We start from the raw sequence: 23,327 nt of genomic DNA, 5'->3' as shown, positions 1-23,327 counted from the left end.
CCATGAGGAACCTTGTCAAAGGCCTTACAAAAGTCCATATAGACAACATCCACTGCTTTACCCTCATCAATTTCCCTAGTAACCTCTTCAAAAAATTCAAGAAGATTAGTCAAACATGACCTTCCAGGCACAAATCCATGTTGACTGTTCCTAATCAGACCCTGTTTATCCAGATGCTTATATATATTATCTCTAAGTATCTTTTCCATTAATTTGCCCACCACTGAAGTCAAACTAACAGGTCTATAATTGCTAGGTTTACTCTTAGAACCCTTTTTAAACAATGGAACAACATGCGCAGTACGCCAATCCTCGGGTACTATTCCCGTTTCTAATGACATTTGAAATATTTCTGTCATAGCCCCGGCTATTTCTACACTAACTTCCCTCAATGTCCTAGGGAATATCCTGTCAGGACCTGGAGACATATCCACTTTTATATTTTTCAAAAGTGTCAGTACTTCTTTTACTTTGAAACTCATAGTATCCATAGCTACTCTACTAGTTTCCCTTACCTCACATAATTCAATATCCTTCTCCTTGGTGAATACCGAAGAAAAGAAATTGTTCAATATCTCCCCCCATCTCTTTTGGCTCTGCAGATAGCTGTCCACTCTGTCTCTCCAATGGACCAATTTTATCCCTCGTTATCCTTTTGCTATTAATATAGCTGTAGAAACCCTTTGGATTTACTTTCACCTTACTTGCCAAAGCAACCTCATATCTTCTTTAAGCTTTTCTAATTTCTTTCTTAAGATTCTTTTTACATTCCTTATACTCCTCAAGCACCTCATTTACTTCATGCTGCCTATAATTATTGTAGATCTCCCTCTTTTTCCGAACAAGATGTCCAATTTCCCTTGAAAACCAGTTCATTATAGTTCATCATCTTCAGTGAAGGAATTATTGGAACTACTTACCAACGTGTAGATGATAGAAACATTTGCTCATGGGATTGGGAACTTATAGAAACATAGAAAATAGGTGCAGGAGGAGGCCATTCATTGTGATCATAGCTGATCGTTCACAATCAGTAACCCATGCCTGGTTCTCCACATACCCCTTGATTCCATTAGACCCAAGACCTCTATCTACTGTAACTCTCTTTTAAATTCATCCAGTGAAATGGCCTCCACTGCATCTGGCAGAGAATTCCACAAATTCACAACTCTCTGGGTGAAAAAGTTTTTTCTCGTCTCAGTTTTAAATGGCCTTCCCTTCATTCTTAGACTGTGGCATCTGGTTCTGGACTCCCCCGACATTGGGAACATTTTTCCTGCATCTAGCCTGTCCAGTCCTTTTATCTATATCTATCTTCTATATTACTAAAAGTCTGTTCTTGACCGGTTTTGGCGATCTGTGCTGCGATTTCCGAGAGAACTCCACCACCTACGGCCGTCATTTTTGGCCACCACGCTCAGAGCCCCCCTCCGCCGCATGTGTTCCGAGGATTTTTCCAGTCGATGAAAAATGAAAGAGATATTAATGATTTTACAAAGTTCCCCATTCTCTCTGCTGCCCCCACTGGCGGCAGGGGGGAGGGACTATAAAACCAGGAAGTGGTGTGCCTCATTCAGTCTCTTCAAGATGGAGGAAGGCAGAGGGTCACGTTTCTCTGAGCTGTGAATAACACTGAACACATGTCCACACAACTGAGTAAGTACTCTTAATGTGGTTTGAAAATGAAAATATGGTTAAAGTTAAAAAAAGCACTGCCTGCAAATGGCTGTTTGGGGGGTTTGGGTTGAAATAAAAAGGCACTCTCTCTCTCTCTCTCTCTCCCCTCCACTCCTCTCCTCCCCCCCCTCCTCTCCCCCCTCTCTTCTCTCCTCCCCCCCTCTCCTCTCTCCTCCCCCCCTCTCCTCCCCCCCTTTCCTCTCTCCCCCCTATCCTCTCCTCTCCCCCCCTATCCTCTCCTCTCCACTCCCCCCTCTCTCTCCCCTCTTTTTCTCCCCCTCCTACCCTCCACCCCCTCCCCCACCGTCCCTCCCCTAAACCCCCCACCCCTCCACACACCCCTACCCCCTTCCCTCCACCTCCCATCCCCCTCCCTGCTCCTCACCTCTCCCCCTCCCCTCACCTCACCCCCTCTCAGCACACCCCCTCACTCCCCCCTCTCCCCTCTACCCCCCTCCCCTCTCCTCTCCCTCCCTCTCCTCTCCCCCTCCTCCCCCCCTCCCTCTCTTTCTCCCCCTTTTCTCCCCCTCCTCCCCTCCATCCCCTCCCCCACCATCCCTCCCCTAAACCCCCCTCCCCTCCACACACCCCTCTCCCCTCTCCCCATCTCCTCCCCTCCCCCCTCTCTCTCTTTCTCCCCTCTTTTTCTCCCCCTCCTCCCCCTCCCCCACCATCCCTCCCCTAAACCCCCCTCCCCTCCACACACCCCTACCCCCTTCCCTCCATCCTCCTTACCTCTCCCCCTCCCCTCACCTCTCCCCCCCTCTCCCCTTCTCTCATCCTCTCTCTCTCCTCCCCTCCACCCCCACCTTTCCCCCCTCACCCACCCTCCCTCCCTCTTCTCCTTCTCTCCTCCCCCCTCTCCCTTCTCTCCTCCATCCTCTCTCTCTGTGTCTCTGCTCTGCCCCTTCTCTCTCTGCTCTAACTCTCTACCCCCCCCCCCTCTCTCTAGATGTGACTGCAAGTTGGGGGCTATGCGTCAGTAGATCGGGTGGTTATGGGGTAAAAGGAGCAAATTAATAATATTAATATAAAATCAAGGGCAGTAATTAGCGTGAGTGCGGGGGCGGGGAGGGATAGTTAGTGTGTGTGACGCTGCATGCCGCATCCCCCCCCACAACCGCACGTTGGGGGAACAGACCCAACGGGTCTGCACTTGGTCTAGTATATTACTAAAAGTCTGATCTTGACCGCTTTTGGCTCGCTGTGGTGTGATTTCCGAGAGAACGCCGCCATCTACGGCCGTCACTTTTGGCCACCTCGCTCAGAGCCCCCCCTCCGCTTTCCGGGACCAGAGAATTTTTTCCAGCGATGCAAAATCAGAGAGATATTAATGTTTTTTTTTAAATCCCCATTCTCTCTGCTGCCCCCGCTGACGGCAGGGGGGCGGGATTATAAAACCCGGAAGTGTAGTCCCTCACTCAGTCTCTGCCCAACGCAGGAAGCGAGAGGGTCACCGCTCTCTGAGCTGCGAATAACACTGAACGCACATCAACTCCACGGCTGTAAGGTGGCTGCTGCACAATTGTTTGCCTTGCCTTTTTAACAAGTTTGTGTTCACAAAATGAATTTTGGTTGTTGGGTGGCTGCAGCCAAATTGTTTGCCTGGCTTTTAAAATTGTTGCAACAGTTGGCCGCCAGCCCAAGAATCCATTCGGCCCACAATGTCTATAATAGCCCTCTGGAAACTAGTACCATCGGCCCGCAACACCCATACTAGCGCAACAGAAAGCCCCCCCTACTGGCGAGCAATGTTGGAATTGTTGGAGACGTGGAATATTGCGTTGGTGACCAGCCCTCCCGTGTGATGCTGGGACCCAACGGGTCCCACTTAGTTTAGTAATTGTATATGTTTCTATAAGATCCCCTCTCATCCTAAATTCCAGTGAATACAAGCCCGGTCTTTCCGATCTTTCCTCATAAGGGAAATCTTTCCATCCAGGGGATTAACCTCGTGAACCTACGCTGCACTCCCTCAATAGCAAGGATGTCCTTCCTCAAATTAGGAGACCAAAACTGCACACAATACTACAGATGTGGTCTCACCAAGGCCCTGTACAACTGCAGAAGGACCTATACTCAAATCTCTCGTTATGAAGGCCAACATACCATTAGCTTTCTTCACTGCCTGCTGTACCTGCATGTTTACTTTCAGTGACTGGTGTACAAAAACACCCTGGTCTTGTTGCACTTCCCTTTTTCCTAATCTGACACCATTGAGATAATAATCCGCCTCCTTGTTCTTGCCGCTACAATGGTTAACCTCACTTTTATCTACTGTCCATTATACTGCATCTGCCATGCATCTGCCCACTTCCTGTAACCTCCTAGCATCCTCTTCGCAGTTCACACTGCCACCCAGCTTTGTGTCATCTGCAAATTTGCTAGTGTTACTTTTAATTCCATCATCTAAATCATTAATATATATTGTAAATAGTTGCGGCCCCAGCACCGAACCTTGAGACACTCCACTCACCACTGCCTGCCATTCTGACAGGGAAATGTTTATTCCTACTCTTTTTCCTGTCTGCCAACCAATTCTCTATCCATGTCAATACCCTACTCCCAATACCATGTGCTCTAATTCTGCCCACTAATCTCCAATTACCAACTGGATATTTCAAATTCCAATTCAGGAACCTTGGCTCGAATAGCAAACACCCTTCAGTTTGATGCATTGCTATGTATTTGGATTTGAGAAAAGTTAGGCTATTTTAAACATATAGGGTAATTATTAAATGTTGTATGGTACTGAGGTTGATGGGAGTCCCAGAGCTAGAATTTTTAAACCAATAAAATGGATGAGTATAGCAGGCCTGCACTAATTGATTATAGAGCTACAAGGAAGTTATTTTCCTATGCAACATAGACTCGACCCGAAACATTACCCATTCCTTCTCTCCAGAGATGCTGCCTGGCCCACTGAGTTACTCCAGCATTTTGTGTCTATTTTTGGTTAAACCAACATCTGCACTTCCTTCCTACATAATGTGAAAGGGGATGTTGACTTAACGGCTGCAAATTCTTATCTTTCTTTGAGGTCAGCCATGGTAATCAACATAAAGTCAGGAAATGCAGGCCAAGTGCCAATAGATCTGCGCTATCTCCTGATATGCAGGAGGCTCTCATTGGAAACTAAGCTTGATAGAGTGAGCATGAAATAGAAAAATGTGGTTTTGTGTGGAAACAGTTTCTATGATGGATGATTGGACATTGGCATCTTCCTATAAAAGGCTGCTTTATGGTTGAGCCTGATACTGTTCCTTTAGTGAATGCTTTGCTCCATTGCTGCATCAATGACACGAAACATGCTTTGTGCACCAATTGATAACATTGCTATGCACGCTGTGATTTTCCCTTTTAAGCACATCTTGCATATAGCAAGCCAGCCATTGAACTTCATATTCATGGATGTGTTTTTTGTCGTTCGATCCTTCAAATTGCCCCATTGTCCTTCAAATCAGTTGCAGAGCACATAAAATGATATGCAATACATGATTACATTTTATGCTGGAGTGCCTCCATCATTCATGGTTCATGATTATTTCTAAGTTTCACCATCAACATTTTCTCTTGATACTTTTAGGGCACATTGCTTCCAGTTAAAAATATATAATATATTGCAAATTATAAAAGTCACAGAAAGATTCCAAAAACTGAGCAAAATGCCTCGAAGTAAATGAAACATTGCCAAATAATTGCCAAAGTGATATATTTAGAACATATTATTAAAAGCATAAAAAACTCATTTTAATTAACTTTTAAAATAACTGTCAGCTAAACATAAAACAACTTAATTGGAATTATTGGACTGCTCCTCAGACTTTATTCCCCACATATAGTACCTCCTGCAGACTCTCAACTATCCGCTCAATGATAAGTATGTCATTAACTGTTTCCCACATCCTACCCTGGGGGCTAAACATCAATAACAGCCCACTTGACTTGTGACTTGCAAGAACATATGGCTTTATTGGTATTGTCATGTGTAGAGCTACACCGGTCATTGCCAAGGGATTTGAAGCATTTGTTCCCTTTTGTTTTATCGAAAGAACTGTCAAGAGATGTCTTACAATTCAACTATTCGTCTGAATGCGTCTGCCTCATTTTACAACTGGTCTCCTTTTAAAACTCAAAATTATAAGAATGTGCCCTGTGCATTAATGTTAACTTACAATCAATGTTCCTAGTGATCTAAAAGATCTCCACTGCTGCTTCAAAGATTGCAATGGGGCAGTAGTTAAAACACTGACGCACTTGTGTGTGCCTCTATTTAAAAGATAAAGGGATACGTTTTATGAGGCTCTGATCCCTGCACGTAAGCTTCTCCCATGCGAACAGTATCTACAGTGAGGAATGCAGTACATATAATAGCTTGTGGAAGACATGCACTTGATTTGTCATGATCATAATTTTCTTCTGTTTAGAACATTTTTCAGAAAAAATCATGACCACAGTTTAACCCAACTCTCACTGATGTTTGTGGTAAGTGATGCATTGCACAATCTGGCCAAATTCCTCAAATATCTTTAGTTTTAATAGTTTCTATTTCTTGTGTAATATTTCTTGCTGATAAAAAAATCACAACATTTCTCTTTGAACTGCCATATTATATATATATATATATATATATATAGATAGATAAATACAGTGTGCAGAGAATACAAATCATGCAAACTTTGGAAGTTTCAAAGAAAATGCAGCAGTCAAAAAGTGACGATAGTGAGAATACTCTCCGAATTGTGTTTTGCTGCTGTTTATATTGTTTTTGTTTCATGCTTGTTTTAATTTTATGGTGTCATGCTTGTTTTAATTGTAAGGTGTCCTTGAGAGTCCTGAAAGGCACCCTATGAATAAAATGTATTATTATTATTATTATTAATACAGGATGGGAGGAGGCCAGACCACCAAAAGCCCTCTTTCCCCATTCGAGTGGATCAAGGTCAAATATATAAAACCCCATGGAATCTCAAAGAACTCATAGGAAGAGGCCATTTGGCTCAAGAATTATTTGCCATTGTTCATGCTCCACATTTTGTGGAATTTTCTTATCGTCTTTCGTCTTACTTTTTATTCCATTTTCCTGCATGTGCTTGCCCAGTTCACCTGAACCACTCATAGTGTTATCTGGTTCAATATCATCACCATTGATTAAAGAGGCATTATCTTAATAATCCTTTAATTCCTCAAGGTCGGCTGCGGGTGGCATCCCCAGGGCACAAAGGTGGACGGGTGAGGAGACGGATGTCAGTTCGATGGTTGATCCACATGTCCAATGGACACGTTGGCTGGAGGCTCTGTTACAGCCTATTGCTTGCCTGGATCGGGCAGCGGTCATTAGATCAGCGCAGACTAGATTTTGAAAATGGCACCAAAACTGGCGCCTCTTGTATGTGGGCTCATTAGCCTATTTCTGTACACTTCCAGGGATTGTGCTTAGGTATGGAAATAGTTTACTGAATTGTATGCAAGGAAAGAATCTCACTGTGCGTTTGCACATATGACAATAAAGCACTATTGAACCATGTTTGGTACAAATTAATATATCAGTAAAAATCAGTTTGGCATAAAATTACAACTAATTCACTAGTACCCGAGAGGGGGGAAAAAAATGTTGGGTGGTCTTTTGGGTGACTCCGATCACATCATTATTCTTGGCTATTAATTGTCCTCTTAACTGGTCCAGAAACTATATGGGGTCTGATCTATAAATCTCATCTTGCTTGGAATGACAAGGATTAATATAACAATTTTGAATTATTTGCTTGTCAAATATTATAACATTGCTTTGTTCTTCCAGCATATCTTTCCTAAAGAGAATGAAGGTACAAAGTGCTCAAGGTGCAATATATGTTTCAGATTTGAGTTACAAAATCTACACATGCAGGAACAAATTGAAGCAACTCCATTCTTTTGCAGCAGGAAACTGCAACTAAGCCTGAGCCAGGCTAAGGAGAAAATAACATACATAGCCTGGCCTTCTGACAAAACTCAGCAATGCTGAGCATTGGCATGCATGTATACGCTTCCCCTATTGTTTCACAGTTGTGTTAAACTTAATACATCATAGATATTATTATATCCAGCAGTTTGCTGATGTAATTTAGACAGCCTTCCTTTGAAGACATAATGGACCGCATATACTGATTCACAAAAAAAGACACTTTGAGGAGGAAACAGTACTTTGTAATTTCCTTTAAAGCTCTGGTGATATCTGAAAGGAATTTAACTTGAGTTATGGATCCGTGCTAAACAGCTTGCAAGATGCAGTCAATGACTATACTGTAGTAGCCTCACCTTCGGACTCTCACTTCTTGGGCTTGATTGAATGGATTTCTGCCTCATGAAGTTCTCTGATGCCAGTCTGGCTGTATAGAAACCAGCCTCCGCTGAGCACTGGGGACATCAAGATTATACAGTTTTACCACAGATCAAGGGAATGGACATAATAATAAAATGGCCTAATTCAGATTAATCATTTGGCTTTGCCATCAGAGCCATAATCTTCCTGGTTTAAGACCATGCTGACATTACTCTTCCCCATGAGACACTTCTCATTAAATCACTCACAAGATACCACAACTTTCAGCCTTGAAAGATAGTCACCAGTCAGGTAAAATGTGCTCATCCAACAATTTTGGTTGTGTTTTAATGTTATTTTAAAAATTGAATATATTGGCCGAGGTCACCCACAGAGCTCTTCACACCACACTAAGGTATCAGAAGACCGATGAATATATCTATTCAAAGTTACAGTGGGTTCCATTATAAATGCACAACACCAGAGGTATAGCCCACGTATTCCCATGGAAGACAGAGGATCGGGAGATGTGTCAAACGTCATATAGTGTAAAACACCAAGGAAACAGACCCAACTCAGCCATGCACACTAAAATGCCCATCTAAGCTCATCCCATTTGTCTCTGCTTGGTGCATATTCCTCCAAACCTTTCCTATGCATGCTTTTGTCCAAATGCCTTTTAAATGTTGTGATTGTACTTGTTTGAACCACTTTCTCTGTCAGCTCATCTGGGTTGCAGTCCTGATGGCCTTTAACTGGCCTACATTCCCTGCATGCCTGGCCTCATGATGGATTCATGGGATCACTATTATTATCATATAATAGTTGTATGATGGGCACTTAGAGGCAAGTAGCTCATGGAAATAAACCATATCTTGACAGAGACCTAAAAGTCTTCTGCACTTTCATTATCTATCAGTTACATCCAGTCATTACAGTGACATCCTCCTTGGGAGCCAAATAATATATTGTCCTAACACAGAACATTATAACTATAGTGGAAAGACACAAAAAGTTGGCGAAACTGAGCGGGTCAAGTAGCATCCCTGGAGAACATTAAGTGATTTTTCTCAAGATTGCCAGTACGTCAAGGGAGGGAGGGTAGTACAGAGGCAGATAGGTGATAGCTGGAACCAGATGGGGAGGGGATGATGGAAAGATAGAATTAGATGGTGGGGGAGGGGATGAGAGGGATGAATAAAAGGAGAAAAAAAAACTAGGTGGCCAGGCATGTGTATGTGGGAGAAGAGTACTGGGGGTATCAGAAATTGAAAACAATCAATATTCATACCACTGGGATGCAAGCTATCCATGCAGAATATGAGATTTTGTTTTTCCAGTTTGCATTTGGGCCTCTGCAGCTATAGAGAATGCTAAGAGCCAAAAAGGTCATTGAGGAAGTATTGGATATTGTGAAGATATGAAGTTTGGGGCACTTTGATTGCTTTCACAAAACAATATTACAAAAGTGATTTTTCTCAAATTTCCTTTGTCCTCCCCTTTACACAATTGACATTTCACTTGAAACACATTTTGAGCTTTTATTGATCAAAAGGAATTGTACTCTCATTATTTCCCTTTTTATTTAACCCCTCTCATTTCTTTAAATTTCACCAAAAACACACCATTCTGCTTCTGCTGATTTTGTGCATCTTGTGCTTGTCTAAATCTACCATATGGTATAATGATAACCTGACAGATTGGTTACAATGATAAATATATGCCATGTAAACAGATCAGGTAGACGCACTCTACCATTTCTATTCCATATGGAATAGATCGGGTAGACGTACAGAGTTTACAGAGTAGACGCTGAGTCTAACGAGTACAGAGTAGGGGAATCGAAAACCAGAGGGTATATGTTTAAGGTGAAGGGGGAAAGATTTTCCAGGAATCTAAGGGGTAATTTTTTCACACAAAGGGTGGTGGGTGAATGGAACAAGGTGCCGGAGGAGGAGGTAGTTGAGCAGGGACAATCGCAATGTTTAAGAAGCAATTAGACAAATACATGAAGAGGACTCATTTAGAGGGATATGGGCCAATCGCAGGCAAGTGGAACTAGTGTAGATGGGACATGTTGATCGGTGTGGGGAAGTTGGTCCGAAGGGCCTGTTTCCACACTGATTAACTCTACAAACAAATACATCCAGCACAGCAACAGTGGTTCCTTGTGCCAATTAATACATTCATAAATGATCTTATCGTTGTCACAACTCCACATTCCTTTCTATCAGTGGTAATCTTTCACTCACTTGCTTAACAGTTATCTATCTACTGTAGCAGAAAAAATATATTCAATGATACTGATTCCATCATCTTTCGAGGATGAGAATTTCAAAAACATACGATGGTCTAAGAGAAAAATAACTTATTTTCTGCCTTAAATGGAAGACCCTTTCATTTCTGGTGAGCAAAGGACTCATAGCTAATGATTCAGAAGAAAGCTTTACTTTAATAACCCTTGCTTGGTGAAAACAACGGCCTACTTACCAGGGCACCCGGAATTTCACAGCAGTTCTCCAGTTCTGCCAACTGAGGGTTGCAGTAAATCATTATCCCTTGAAGGTCAAACTACATAAAGATACCAGAAACAGATCATTATACTTTCATCTTCTACATTGTGCCTCAGCTATCCAAATTAATTTAACGTCATGGCTCCTTCAATATAACAACAATTAATCCCCAAATAATTAACAGATAATCCATGAATCTTTCAGTTTTCAACCAACAATAAGCAAAAATCATTGCCAGAATCCTGCACGAAAACTGCACTTTATTCCTTGCACCACTAAAAATATCTATGCAGGCAATACATTTATTAATATAAATCATGCCTTTTAAATGCAGGTGCTGTGCATGGACGATAAATGTTTGTGTTTACGCAATGGGATTTACCATGCAGCGACATGACCAGGCAACTTGGGAGTACAAAACCTGGATAAGTAACAAAGTAACATGGCGGTGCAGCGGTAGAGTTGTTGCCTTATAGCACTTGCAGCGCCAGAGACCCGGGTTCGATCCTGACTAGGGGTGCTGTATGTACGGAGTTTGTACATTCTCCCCGTGACTGCGTGGGTTTCTTCTGAGATCTTCGGTTTCCTCCCACACTCCAAAGATGTACAGATTTGTAGGTTAATTGGCTTAGTATTAGTGTAAATTGTACCAAGTGTGTGTGGGCTTGTGTCAATGTGCGGGGATCGCTTGCCGGCATGGACTCGGTGGGCCGAAGGCCCTGTTTCCACACCGTACCTCTAAAACGGTAATGGATGACTTTGAATAATATTCTGGTATGATTTAGTTGCAACTTATTATGGAAAGTGAAAGTTGGTGTATTTTCCTTCCATTTGTTTAAAACTGAAAAAAACTAAATTTTACCAAACAGTTTTCTTCTTGCGAATAAAACATAAACCAAAGGAATAGTTAGATCTCAAGCCGGGTATTGAGCAGCCAGGTTGTTGTCTCTGCGTCAATGTCTGCCAGCCCTGAGCTCCATTTGGTGGGTGGTAGAGCGGGCATCCAGAGATGACATGGTTGACTGTCTGTTGTTCTGCTCCGCATTCACAGGCTGGGCTCTGGCGGAGCCCCCATCTCCACATGCTGGCATTGAAACACCCAACTCCAGTACAAAGTCTGTTGAGCTTTACCCATGCTCCTCTGGGGAGGTCAGACCCTAGACAGCTTTTATATGGTGAAGAGATGTAGCTGTGCAATGGAGATGAGGATGCCTTCCACTCCAGTGATCACTTGGTGGCTATCCAGTGTGCTTTAGTCTCAGTTGGCTGGATGGGTGCTAGGACTTTCACCAAACAGTGAAATCATGGAACAAACATTCCCAAAACGAAATCTCAAAAAGTTCAAGCCTTATTATATATAGTATAGAATATAGTGTAACTTCATCTCTTGGTGGCCTCTGACAATTACTTACATCAATGGGAATCTCATCACTGACACGCAGACCAATTGCAGTCTTCCCCTGAACATCAATGTTCTCCAGCTCTTCACTTCGTTTGCTGTCGACCAATTCACAGTCCTTGTAAAGTGACACCAACCCAGATTTCACGTTAATTGCCAGCTTGTGCCACTGCCTATCAAACAGAGGGAACAGTTCTCGCTTCCTGAACGTGACGTGCATGACATTTCCAGAGAGGGTTTTAGCGCTGTACTCCACTGCCTTCCGACTTCCATCAACAACGATAGAGACCTGAAGGAAGAACAGAAGTGGACACACTGAGGACAAATCGCCATGCCAAGGAAAATTAACTGAGGGTGAATATTTACATCCACTGGCCACCAATAACTGGGAAAGGGGGATTTTCGCCTAAACTAATTTGAATTTGATGTTAGGGTGAGTAGCCTTTAGTTTATTCAAACAATATTTTGCAGATAAACATAAGATCTTCACCTAATTGAATACAAAGAGCAGGAAGAAATCATACCAGCTTCCCAGAAGTGACCAGGTTGCCAGTCATAACTCAATCAGTAGCAGTCGCACCTCTGAGTCAGAAGATTTCAGGTTGAAATCTTGGAGGCTCAAGCACAGAAACCTAGACTAACACTTTCAGCGAGGTATTAAGGGAATGGGCCATTTTCTCACTATGCCTTCTCTGCCATTCACTAACATCTTTATCCTCAGCACTTTCTTGTAGTGACCTAATATACTTGAATCTCTTAATATCTAAAAATCTATTGATCTCTGCTTTGAATATCTTCAACGATTAAGCCTTCACAATTCCCTTGCTTATAGAATTCCAAAGATACATATCCTCCGAATCAAATATTTTTTCCATAATCCTGAATGACTGACTCTTTATGTTAGTCAGTCCACGCTGGTATATTATCTCCAATACACTGTGTTCTAATCTTGGTTTGTTATCACCTTTCTAAATGTCTAAATGCAGCAGATCAACGAGTTTTCCATAAACTACTTAGCTAGTTACAAAATAGTCAAACATTTCAATAGATGTGTCAAACATGATTTTAGAGATACAAAATACTGAAATGCTGAAAAAAACTCAGCCGGTCATGAACCAATCAACGTTTTGGGCCAGCACCCCTAACTGAATGAGCGGTGGGTGTCAGAGTGGAAGAGTTTACCTTGTGCCTCCATCGGAAGGCTGAGTTCACAAAATAGGCTACTCTACATTGGAGAAACCAAACTCAGATTGGGTGGTCACTTCACAGAGCATCTATGCTCAGTCTAATGGGGTGATCTTGAGTTTCCTGCAGCATGCCACTTTAGTTCTCAATCCCGCTCCCTTTCAGACCTGTCTGCGGCCTCCTCCACTTCTACTCTGAGGCCCAACGTAAATTAGAAGAAAAACGTCTAAAGTCTAAGCAACATCTTATCTTCTCTCTATGTACTTTTCAACCTTCTGGAATGAATATTAAATTATCCAACTTCAGTTAAACTGGTCTTTCGTCATTTTATTTCTCACTCCATTTCTTTTAAATGCCAGTACTCTTGCTCCTTATCACCCAATCTGTCTTACCGATGTCCACTTGATCACGATCATATTGCTGATGGTGAGAACTTGCTGTGCAAAAACTGCTACTCCTGTCCTATTCATTTCTGTGCATGCGCTTCAAACAGTGATGTAAACAGTGTTGAGACAGAATGAGGATGTGTAGGGCATTGGAAAAATCCAGGTGTGTTTCATAATGATTAGCACATTCTGGGCATAATAGGCAAGGACAGGACTGCATTAGTGGTATTCCCTGTTGATAGTCCTGGCAACAAGTGTTCTCTGTCTATGTACAAAAAAAAACACAATTGGCCACTGGGCTTCAAATAACTAGCAATTTTGCCTGGAAAATTTGGATCTAAACCTTTTGTTCTAAGTCACAAAGACCAAGATAAATTATAGTGTGCGTACATGCATACATACTCTTCCATTCAAATGCCACTGCTTTACCTGAATGGTACGGTGCCTCCAAATACTTATCAATTTGCTTCACAATGTAAATTGTTGATGCACTTCAGCAAAGCAAATTCCCTTTTTGGGAATATTATACATATAATGTTGATCTTAAAATAAATTCTCCTCTTCCGTCCTATGTATTATTCCAGCCACATCCTTGAATTGACACCTTTTCGAGCTGGTCTACTGCCCTGATTCCCATCAGCGGCTGCAGAGGGATGAGGTTAAGTATCAAGGGCATTACCTATACGATTTCCATCTCCATCCACATTCTTTTGCCATCATCTGAACGCTCTACTCTTCCTTTTTGCCGGTTCTAGCTGGTTACCAATACTTCATACTCAGACAAATTCTGAGGAAAGTTCAGCAAGTGGCTTTTTAACCCATCAATTGTCTCCATAAATGCACGTTTCCAGCAAATTCAGGCACAATTTAAGATCTTGGAATCTGCTAAGACAACTTGACAGAATTATGCCTACCTGCACATCACCCGACCGATCAGCAATCTTCAACAAGTGCCAGATCTCCTTTCTGCTGCCTCTCTTCAGGCGGAACATGGCAATAAATGAAAAGTCTTCTGGTAACCCATTTGGAAAGATCTGCCTGGAACAAATCACAATAAATCCATTGGCAATAGTTGATAATTCCAAATGAACATGTGTTTCCTGCACACATATATTGGGTGCCCAATTCATAGTATATTGGCTGTGTTTATTATGTAATGTCTAAGTCAACTGGAAATTTACAAAATGGATACTGATAGACTTTTGTTGGTCAAGGGCAATAGAGCCTATGATGCCAATTACAGTGCTAATTACAGTGCCCTCCATAGCGTTTGAGACAAAGACCAATCATTTATTTATTTGCCTCTGTACTCCACAATTTGAGATTTGTAATAGAAAAAAAACATGTGGTTAAAGTGCACATTGTCAAATTTTAAATAAAGTCAATTTTTATACATTTTGGTTTCACCATGTAGAAATTACAGCAGTGTTTATATACATAGTCCCCCCATTTCAGGGCACCATAATGTTTGGGACACAGCAATGTCATGTAAATGAAAGTAGTCATTTTTAGTATTTTGTTGCATATCCTTTGCATGCAACGACTGCTTGAAGTCTGCGATTCATGGACATCACCAGTTGCTGAATGTCTTCTCTGGTGATGCTCTGCCAGGCATGTATTGCTGCCATCTTTAGCTTATTCTTGTTTTAAGTGCTAATCCCCTTCAGTTTTCTCTGCAGCATATAAAAGACATGCTCAATTGGGTTCAGGCGGGGTGATTGACTTGGCCATTCAAGAGTTCGCCATTTTTTTTTCTTTGAAAAACTCTTTTGTTGCTTTAGCAGTATGTTTAGGATCATTGTTTTCCTGTAGAATGAACCGCCGGCCAATGCGTTTTGAGGCATTTGTTTGAACTTGAGCAGATAGGATGTGTCCATACACTTCAGAATTCATTATGCTACTACCATCAGCAGTTGTATCATCAATGAAGATAAGTGAGCTAGTAACTTCAGCAGCCATACATGACCAGGTCATAACCCCCCCACCACCGTGTTTCACAGATGAGGTGGTATGCTTTGGGTCTTGAGCAGTTCCTTCTCTCCTCCATACTTTGTTCTTTCCATCACTGATACAAATTAATCTTCATCTCATCTGTCCACAAGACCTTTCTCCAGAACTGTGGTTGCTCTTTTAAGTACTTCTTGGCAAACTGTAACCTGGCCATCCTATTTGAGGCTAACCAGTGGTTTGCATCTTGCAGTGTAGCCTCTGTATTTCTGTTCATAAAGTCTTCTGTGGACAGTGGTCATTGACAAATCCACACCTGACACCTGAAGAGTGTTTCTGATCTGTCAAACAGGTTTTTGGGGATTTTTTTAATTACAGAGAGAATTCTTCTGTCATCATCAGTTGTGGAAGTCTTCCTTGGCCTGCCAGTCCATTTGTGATTAGTAAGCTCACCAGTGCTCTCTTTCTTCTTAATGATAATAATAATAATAATAAATTTTATTTTGGGCGCCTTTCAGAAATCTCAAGGACACCTTACAGAGATTAACAGGAATAAAAAACATATAATCAGAATAAAATAAATAATAAAGACATCACAGAAACACAAATTAAAAACAGAATTCAGTCCAAAAACAAAAAATCAAAAACACAATGTGAAAAGAGAGCAGCGGCAGCTAAAGCGCGCCAGCGTCCACTCTCCCTTCCGACAGCCATCTTGGACAAAGACTAACAGGATTACTTACAGACAAAAAAAATCATCCCCCCACAATGGATACCACTGTGGGGGAAGGCACAATGTCCAGTCCCCAACCCCAAGTTCACCCAAAGTCAGGCCTATTGAGGCCACCGCAATTGCCTCTACGGAGGCCCGATGTTCCTGGCCGTTCTCACCGGGTGATCTTGCCCCGGCGTCGGGAGAGTCCTCTCAGCGGCTGGGCCACCTGGGACGGCCGCTTCCTAGCTGTTGATGTTCCAAACAGTTGATTTTGGTAAGCCTAAGGTTTAGCTGATGTATCTAACAGTTTTATTCGTGTTTCCCGTCTCCTAATGGCTTCTTTGACTGTCATTGCCATCTTTGGTCCTCATGTTGATAAACAGTAATAAAAGTTTCCAAAGGTGATGGAAGGACTGGAGGAAAGACTAGGTGCTGAGAGCTCTCTTGTACCTGCATTAAGGAAGCAATTAAACTCCCCTGAGCAATTACAAGCAACTGTGAAGCCATGTGTCCCAAACATTATGGTGCCCTGAAATGTGAGGCTATGTATAAACACTGCTGTAAGCTCTGCATGGTGAAATCAAAATGGTGAAATTTTCAGTTTTTCATTCCACTGCAATGATTTTATTAATAATAAAATTGTATTAATAATAAAATCATTATATTGGAATGAAAAACTGAACATTTCAGGGGCAAATAGGTGACCATTCTAGGGAATAGTTAAATAACGAATAATACTTTCTGATATAATGTTTTATAATAAATGTTGTGAATAAATATTTTATGGGCCTATTCATTTCTTTGCCTGTTTGATTACAGATGACAGGTGCCATCATATTCTCACACAGAGCAGTTGACACCTATACAGGAAAAAGAGTGTCGTTGATAGCAGCGTTGTGCTCTGGCAGTTTTTGTTAATTTCCTTTTACATGGGATGATTTTACAATCATATGGTCCCAGTAGGGGTCTGTGTTCTGAACAAGAATTAGGGCAACTGTTTGCTCTTCCCACCATTCTCCCTGTAAGGCCAAGTTCCCTTTTGCAGCTGTGGGAACATGAATCAAATGTTCATTACATGTTGTTTCTTAAAGAACCATCCTTTAAATAGACCACACAGAAGTTGCTAATGTATCATCTTCTACTATATTGTTTGAATTGCTTTTAAATCTTCACGTTGACTTGCACAAATTGACTAAAGTATAAATTAGCCTTGGACAACAGAAATCTGGCAGCCAGCATTACCTTTCGAGGCAAGCTTACACTTTTTACACTTCTCATGCTCAAGAATATTTTATAAAAATTATATAATTCTTCATGATTCCCTGATATTTGACCCACTAAATGAGCATAAACTAGAGTTTAAAAACATGAAAACTTGAAGCATGAATCAAACATGGTTCTGCCATGATGGCAGTTGCAATACCTCAAGGCAAGTGATATTGGCAAATTATTCACTCTACAAGTTCATCACCTAATGAGAAAGGACATCCATAAAACTAATGCTGGCTAATATAGGTCAATAGACAATGTCAAGTTAGAAGAAACCAGGTTACTCTTCCACCAACAGATAAAAGATATCTTTCTGATATTTTCTCAATATACTCCAGCATTCAAATTAGCAAAGGTGTTGATAATCTCAACTTATTGCTTTCAAGCCCGACTATATATAAATATAAAAAATCAATTATAGATGCAGCAAAAATCACAAATTAATACCAAAAAGTTCATTTTCATGATCTTATGGTTTGCTTTTTGGCCTTGATATTGATTACAGAAATCAAATTATATGTATAATTTTACCAAATAACCAACATAATTAATCGTCGCAAAGTTCATTTTTTCAGAACAAGAGAGTTGATGAGGAAAACGTTGACTTAAGGACAGTGGAAGTCGTATCAGGTAGTAGCATTTTTCTGAAGAAGGCACTAGTTTTAAAGGTATTTCCCTCAGAACAGTTACGATGGAGCCAAGAAACTCTAAAAATTGAATGGTACCTTTTCAGGATGCAAGGTGGGAAGAGGTGCAGTCAAGGTAGCAGTGATTGGTGGGCTTGTAAAAGAAGATGGTTGCTCAGCTGTCTCCTGAGATGGAGGCAGCAAAGTCAAGAAAAATAAAGGCAGAATCAGATATGGATCATGTAGAAGTGAAGAGGGAATTCATAGAAAAACTGTTAAGATTTTTGAGGTATTTTCAAAAGAAGAAAGCAGAACTAATACCAAGGTCATTATACAGAATAAAGAAGCGAGTGCGGGGTCTGAGTGGAACTGAAATACTGACTGATACATGTATTCCAGAAATAAAATGGCATAATTTTGAATAGGTCTCGATGAAGGGTTTTTGACTGAAAACATCTACTCTTTATTTCCCTCCACAGATGCTACATGACCGGCATCTACAATCTCTTGTGCCTCCATAACCAAGACCCAGGGAAGTTTCAATAGCTATGCATTTGATCTGAGTGGAGGTAAATAAGTTGTTCAATGTGGGAATGAGTTTTGCCATGCAAAGATAGAACGGTGATGCAAGAAGAGGTCATGCAAAAGGTTAAGGGTAGCACAGTGGCACAGCTAATAGACCTGCTGCTTCACAGCACCAGTGAACGGGATCCAATCCTGTTTCTTTGAGATGCTCTTGCTTTCTTCTGCATCCAAAAGATGAGTAGGGTGGTTGGTTAATTGGGCACTGCAAACTGTCCCTAACATATGTGAGTGGTGGAATCTGGAGGTAGAGGTGATTGGATTGTGAGAATAAAACAGGATTAGGGATGAATGGATGGTAGATGGTAAGTACAGATTCAGTGGGTCAAATAGTCTGGCTCTATGATTCTCAGGCTGGGTAGAAATTGACTAGATTTTTTAAGGATGGAGGAGAAAGAATAGAGTTGAGACAGGAAAAACTAAGTTCAACATGGTAAAAACAGCCTGAAATCATGTGCCGATTCGGACTGTCCTGCTTGTGGATCTTGGAGAGGAGGTGGAAGTGTGTGGTTGGTGTAGAAGGCTGTAGGATCTAAATGGATGCTATCTAATGGAGTCTAATGACCGGGTACAATGGTCTGTTCTTCACTGCTTGGGTCGTGGTCCAGAGGGAAGAATGAATAGATGTCACTAAGCTGACTTTCAACCTCTACAAGCTATGGGTTTATTTGGCAAGCAATAATAAGAGTTTTCTCATCAGCAGTTGTGATGACAATGTTAGGGTTGGTCCTCAGTGTGTGGGTGACAATTAAACAAGTAGGAACAGTGGAAATAATGGAGGTTGTCAATGATATATTAGCAGTTAAGAATGGAACAATCTAGAGAGGGTAAGGAGTCAGAAAGGTTCCGATGAATTAGGAATTTTAGAGACGAGAAAAAGTGTCCACAATCTGGAATGTGCTGAACACTCCAGGCTAAAAATTTAGGCACAGAAATGAAGGCAGCAGAAAAAATGTTCAACATTGTACCTTGCTCGGAACTCTTTACGATGGGAGTGATATCATCATATAATATATAAAACTCTCGCCCCAGATTCCAAAACGGAACTCCGTCCGTCCGGCACCCTGGCCCACTCCCTTTGCTGGCGCGCTCCCTGTGATTCTCCGCAACTCCGAAACCGGACGCAGTACCGCCCGCGTCTTTTCGACTTTGGAAGAGATTTCGCTTTTCTTTCTAAGTATGCGCTTCTCATTCCATTCCGTCGTGTTTAAGCGCACGTTTTAAATCAAAACCTTACCCACCCCCCCCCCCCCCCCCCCAAAAATCTCAAAACTAAACTGGCTTCTCACCCACACAAGCCTCACCAGCACCAGCCCCTGCTGAACATTCCATCGTGTGATGTCACAATGCCCAATGCTCACAGATGCCCAATCGGAATGGAGCCATTTACATATGCCAATGCAGGAGCCCCAGCCAATGGTGAACGTTCCATCGTGTGATGTCACAATGCCCAGTGCTCATAGACATCGTTGCCATAGTGACAGTACAGAGAGTCAGATGAGGGCCGAGGAGCCTTCAAAACAACATGAGATGTTCCCATATTGTGTGTGTGAAAATATTTTCACCCCTGAACCTCGATAAGAACACCACCTGCACATCTTAATTAAATTAGAGAAAAACGGAAAAGATGTCGGGCATTTACACTTTTAAGGCTCTGTGTGTGTCGAAGCTTCGTGTGTGTGATGCCGCACCGCAAACCCCCCCCCCCCCCCCCCCCCGCCTTGCCGAGACGGACCCGACTTCGACGACTTCAAGATACACTATTTTAAGACGGCAGGGACCAGACTTCAACGACCAAATCTCCCCTGGGGGCTACAGGTAGGGAACGGTCTTTATGCACTTTTCCAACTCTGTGTGTGGGGGTGGTTAGTGTGTGTGAGGCCCCCCCCCCCCCCCCATTGGGGGCTATTGGGGGCCGCAGGACCACCCACGTCTTTTCCACTTCGTCAGAGATTTCGCTTTTCTTTCTAAGTATGCGCTTCTCATTTCATTCCGTCGTGTTTAAGCGCACGTTTTTAATGGATAACATACCCCCCCCCCCCCCCCCCAATACTTCAAAACTAAACTGGCTTATCACCCACACAAGCCCCGATGCTCAAAGACATCGTTGCCATAGTTACCGTACAGAGAATAGCCTGTGAGCCGAGGAGCTTTCAAAACAACATGATATGTTCACATATTGTGTAAAAATATTAACGTGTTTCAAACCCCTAAACTCGATATGAACAACACATGCACAACTTAATTAAATTAGAGAAGAACGAACAATATGTCGAGATTTTAATATTCCAATCAATGCACGTTTGACATTGAGTTGTCTGCCAGTTGGCCAATCACGCGCTTTGTTTCAGGCCAGCACACAAAATGGCTGAGAGGGCTTCACAGATGCCTGTTTTACTGGAGATTCAAATGTGTTGTTCTGTGGAATAAATGTAATGGAAACTTGCAGCAGCTTCATTGTATTTAGTGCAAAAAAAAATTAAAAAAGACTGAAGAAAGTGCTGCGAAGTGGATAAAAATGCAAGAGAACAAGGTCCATGCTGATGTGCTGGAACACAAATGAACCCATGAATCACCTACCTGAAAGGAAAGACTAAAGGCCGGAATTTATGAACATCAAACTGTATGGACTTTAATTAATCTAATTGCACCCTTTATAACGTTAATAGATTCATTCATTCATTCATTCATTCCTTATTCATTCACTCACTCACTCACTTACTCAGACGTTCATTCATGAAATTGAGGGCCTGAACTATAACGCGGTGAATTGAACATTGTCACTAATGCCAGCCTGTTGTACAGTTATTAGTCTATAACAGATAATCTCGGAGCTTCATGCGAAAACATGCAGGGACAAAATGCTCCGATCGCGTAACTTACGAACTCGCGGCAAATAGCGATCAATTTCACTCCCTTTTTCTCCCGTTATCATGGTCCGAAAACGAGCAAACTAAAAATACTGACCACCACCCCCCCCCCCCCCCCCCCCCTGCCCGGCCACAGATATGATCCTCGCCTCCACGATCGCCAATCGGCCGCTTATTAATTGAGACCGCTTCTTCACTTTACCGCGAGTACCGGTAGGTTTTCACAGGAAGGACCGAGCTTATTTCTTAACGACTAATTACTCTACAACACGCTGGCATTAGTGACACTGTTTACTTTACTGCAATAGCTTAGACCCCCACACCCCTCTCCACCTCCGATCCAACACCCCCCCTCCCTCCACACTCTTCCCACTCTCCCTCCTCATCTTTGTGTGTGACGACAAACGCACCACCCCTCCCCCTCTCCCTCCTCATCTTTGTGTGTGACGACAAACGCACCACCCCCCCCCCCCCCCCCCCTTTGGTGCAGGAGGCGCGCGCACAGCATCTTGAACGCTCAGCAAATGTTTGAATTCTTCACTAACCGTCATTCTGACTTTGCTTGTGAAGACGGGAGTCGTGGATTGCATTTGTCTGACAATAATAATCAGCTTTATTTTTATTGGATAGAATTTATTTGTTTCACATCAACCTGATCATTACATAAATCTTAAAAAGTCAATTTAATTTACAGGCTTATTTTTAAAAAAAAAAGATTTTATTGCATTTCATTGTTATTTTCTTTATTTTTATCAATTTGAATTTACTAATTTAACTGTTCATTATAAATCTTCAGGAGTGCATTTCATTTTTAACATTAACATTTTATTGTTAAATTCAATATTTGTATTTCATTGAATTGATTTATTTCTCACTTAACATTACTTTTAAAGACTAATAATTTCAACACCCCTCCCTCCCCCTCACCCCTCTCCACCTCCGATCCCACACCCCCCCTCCCTCCACACTTTTCCCCCTCTCCCTCCTCATCTTTGTGTGTGACGACAAACGCACCACCCCCCCCCCCCCCCCCCCCTTTGGTGCAGGAGGCGCTCACACATCATCTTGAACGCTCAGCGATTGTTTGAATTCTTCACTAACCGTCATTCTTACTTTGCTTGTGAAGACAGGAGTCGTGGATTGCATTTGTCTGACGATAAAAATCAGCTTTATTTTTATTGGATTGAATTTATTTGTACCATTTGATTGCATTTCATTGTAAAATTCATTGTTTGTTTTTCATTGAATTGATTTACTTCTCACTTAATATTACTGCATTTTAACACATACTTTTAATTTCAAAAACTGTTTAACAAAAAAATAATTGCTGACTTTTCATTGACAACTTAGATTCAAATTCATTGTTTTTTCACTGTCATCGTTGACTATTTTTTAAATTTTTTACACAAAATATTTTGACATAAACTTTTTATACGTTAAATTTACCCAATTTGAAAAATCTTTATCATTTTGAGAATACAGACTTCTTGACTATTGTCTTTAATTCATAAAGACTGTTTTCTAACATTAAAATTACCCCATTTGTTACATCTTTACAATTTTGAGATTAACGATTGTCTTTCATTGAAAACATTTTATTGGTTTTTATTTGACGTTTAAATTGATAACATATTTAAAAAGACATTTCATTGTAATTGGCAACAGGTTTCATTGTGATTGATTTCATTCTAGAGGAAAGGAACAATTTTCAAAAAATTGATCTGTTTTCTTTGACAACTGAGATTTCAACAAAATTTCTTTGCAATTTATTTCATTTGATCTCATATCTACCATTTTGAATAAATTCATCTGAGAGTGTGTTTCGGCTTTTTAAAATTCGGAAAAATTCCATTTTGT

General features: G+C 41.6%; 1 protein-coding gene across 1 annotated transcript in view; it reads right to left on the bottom strand.

Moving 5' to 3' along the window:
- The window catches only part of col19a1 (collagen type XIX alpha 1 chain), a 344,957-nt gene that overhangs the window by 250,311 nt on the left and 71,319 nt on the right, over positions 1–23,327 (bottom strand). Inside the window, exons 5-8 of the mRNA XM_033021894.1 lie at positions 14,376–14,499; positions 11,904–12,179; positions 10,469–10,549; positions 7,975–8,073 (exon numbers count right to left, since the gene is read on the bottom strand). Of these exons, the coding sequence (XP_032877785.1) occupies positions 7,975–8,073; positions 10,469–10,549; positions 11,904–12,179; positions 14,376–14,499 (580 nt within the window). The remainder of the gene's footprint in view (positions 1–7,974; positions 8,074–10,468; positions 10,550–11,903; positions 12,180–14,375; positions 14,500–23,327) is intronic.

This window comes from Amblyraja radiata, chromosome 5, assembly GCF_010909765.2.
Source record: "Amblyraja radiata isolate CabotCenter1 chromosome 5, sAmbRad1.1.pri, whole genome shotgun sequence".
NCBI classification, from domain to species: Eukaryota; Metazoa; Chordata; class Chondrichthyes; order Rajiformes; family Rajidae; genus Amblyraja; species Amblyraja radiata.
Note: the sequence above shows the minus strand (reverse complement) of the source record. Positions and strands in the feature narration are given on the sequence as shown.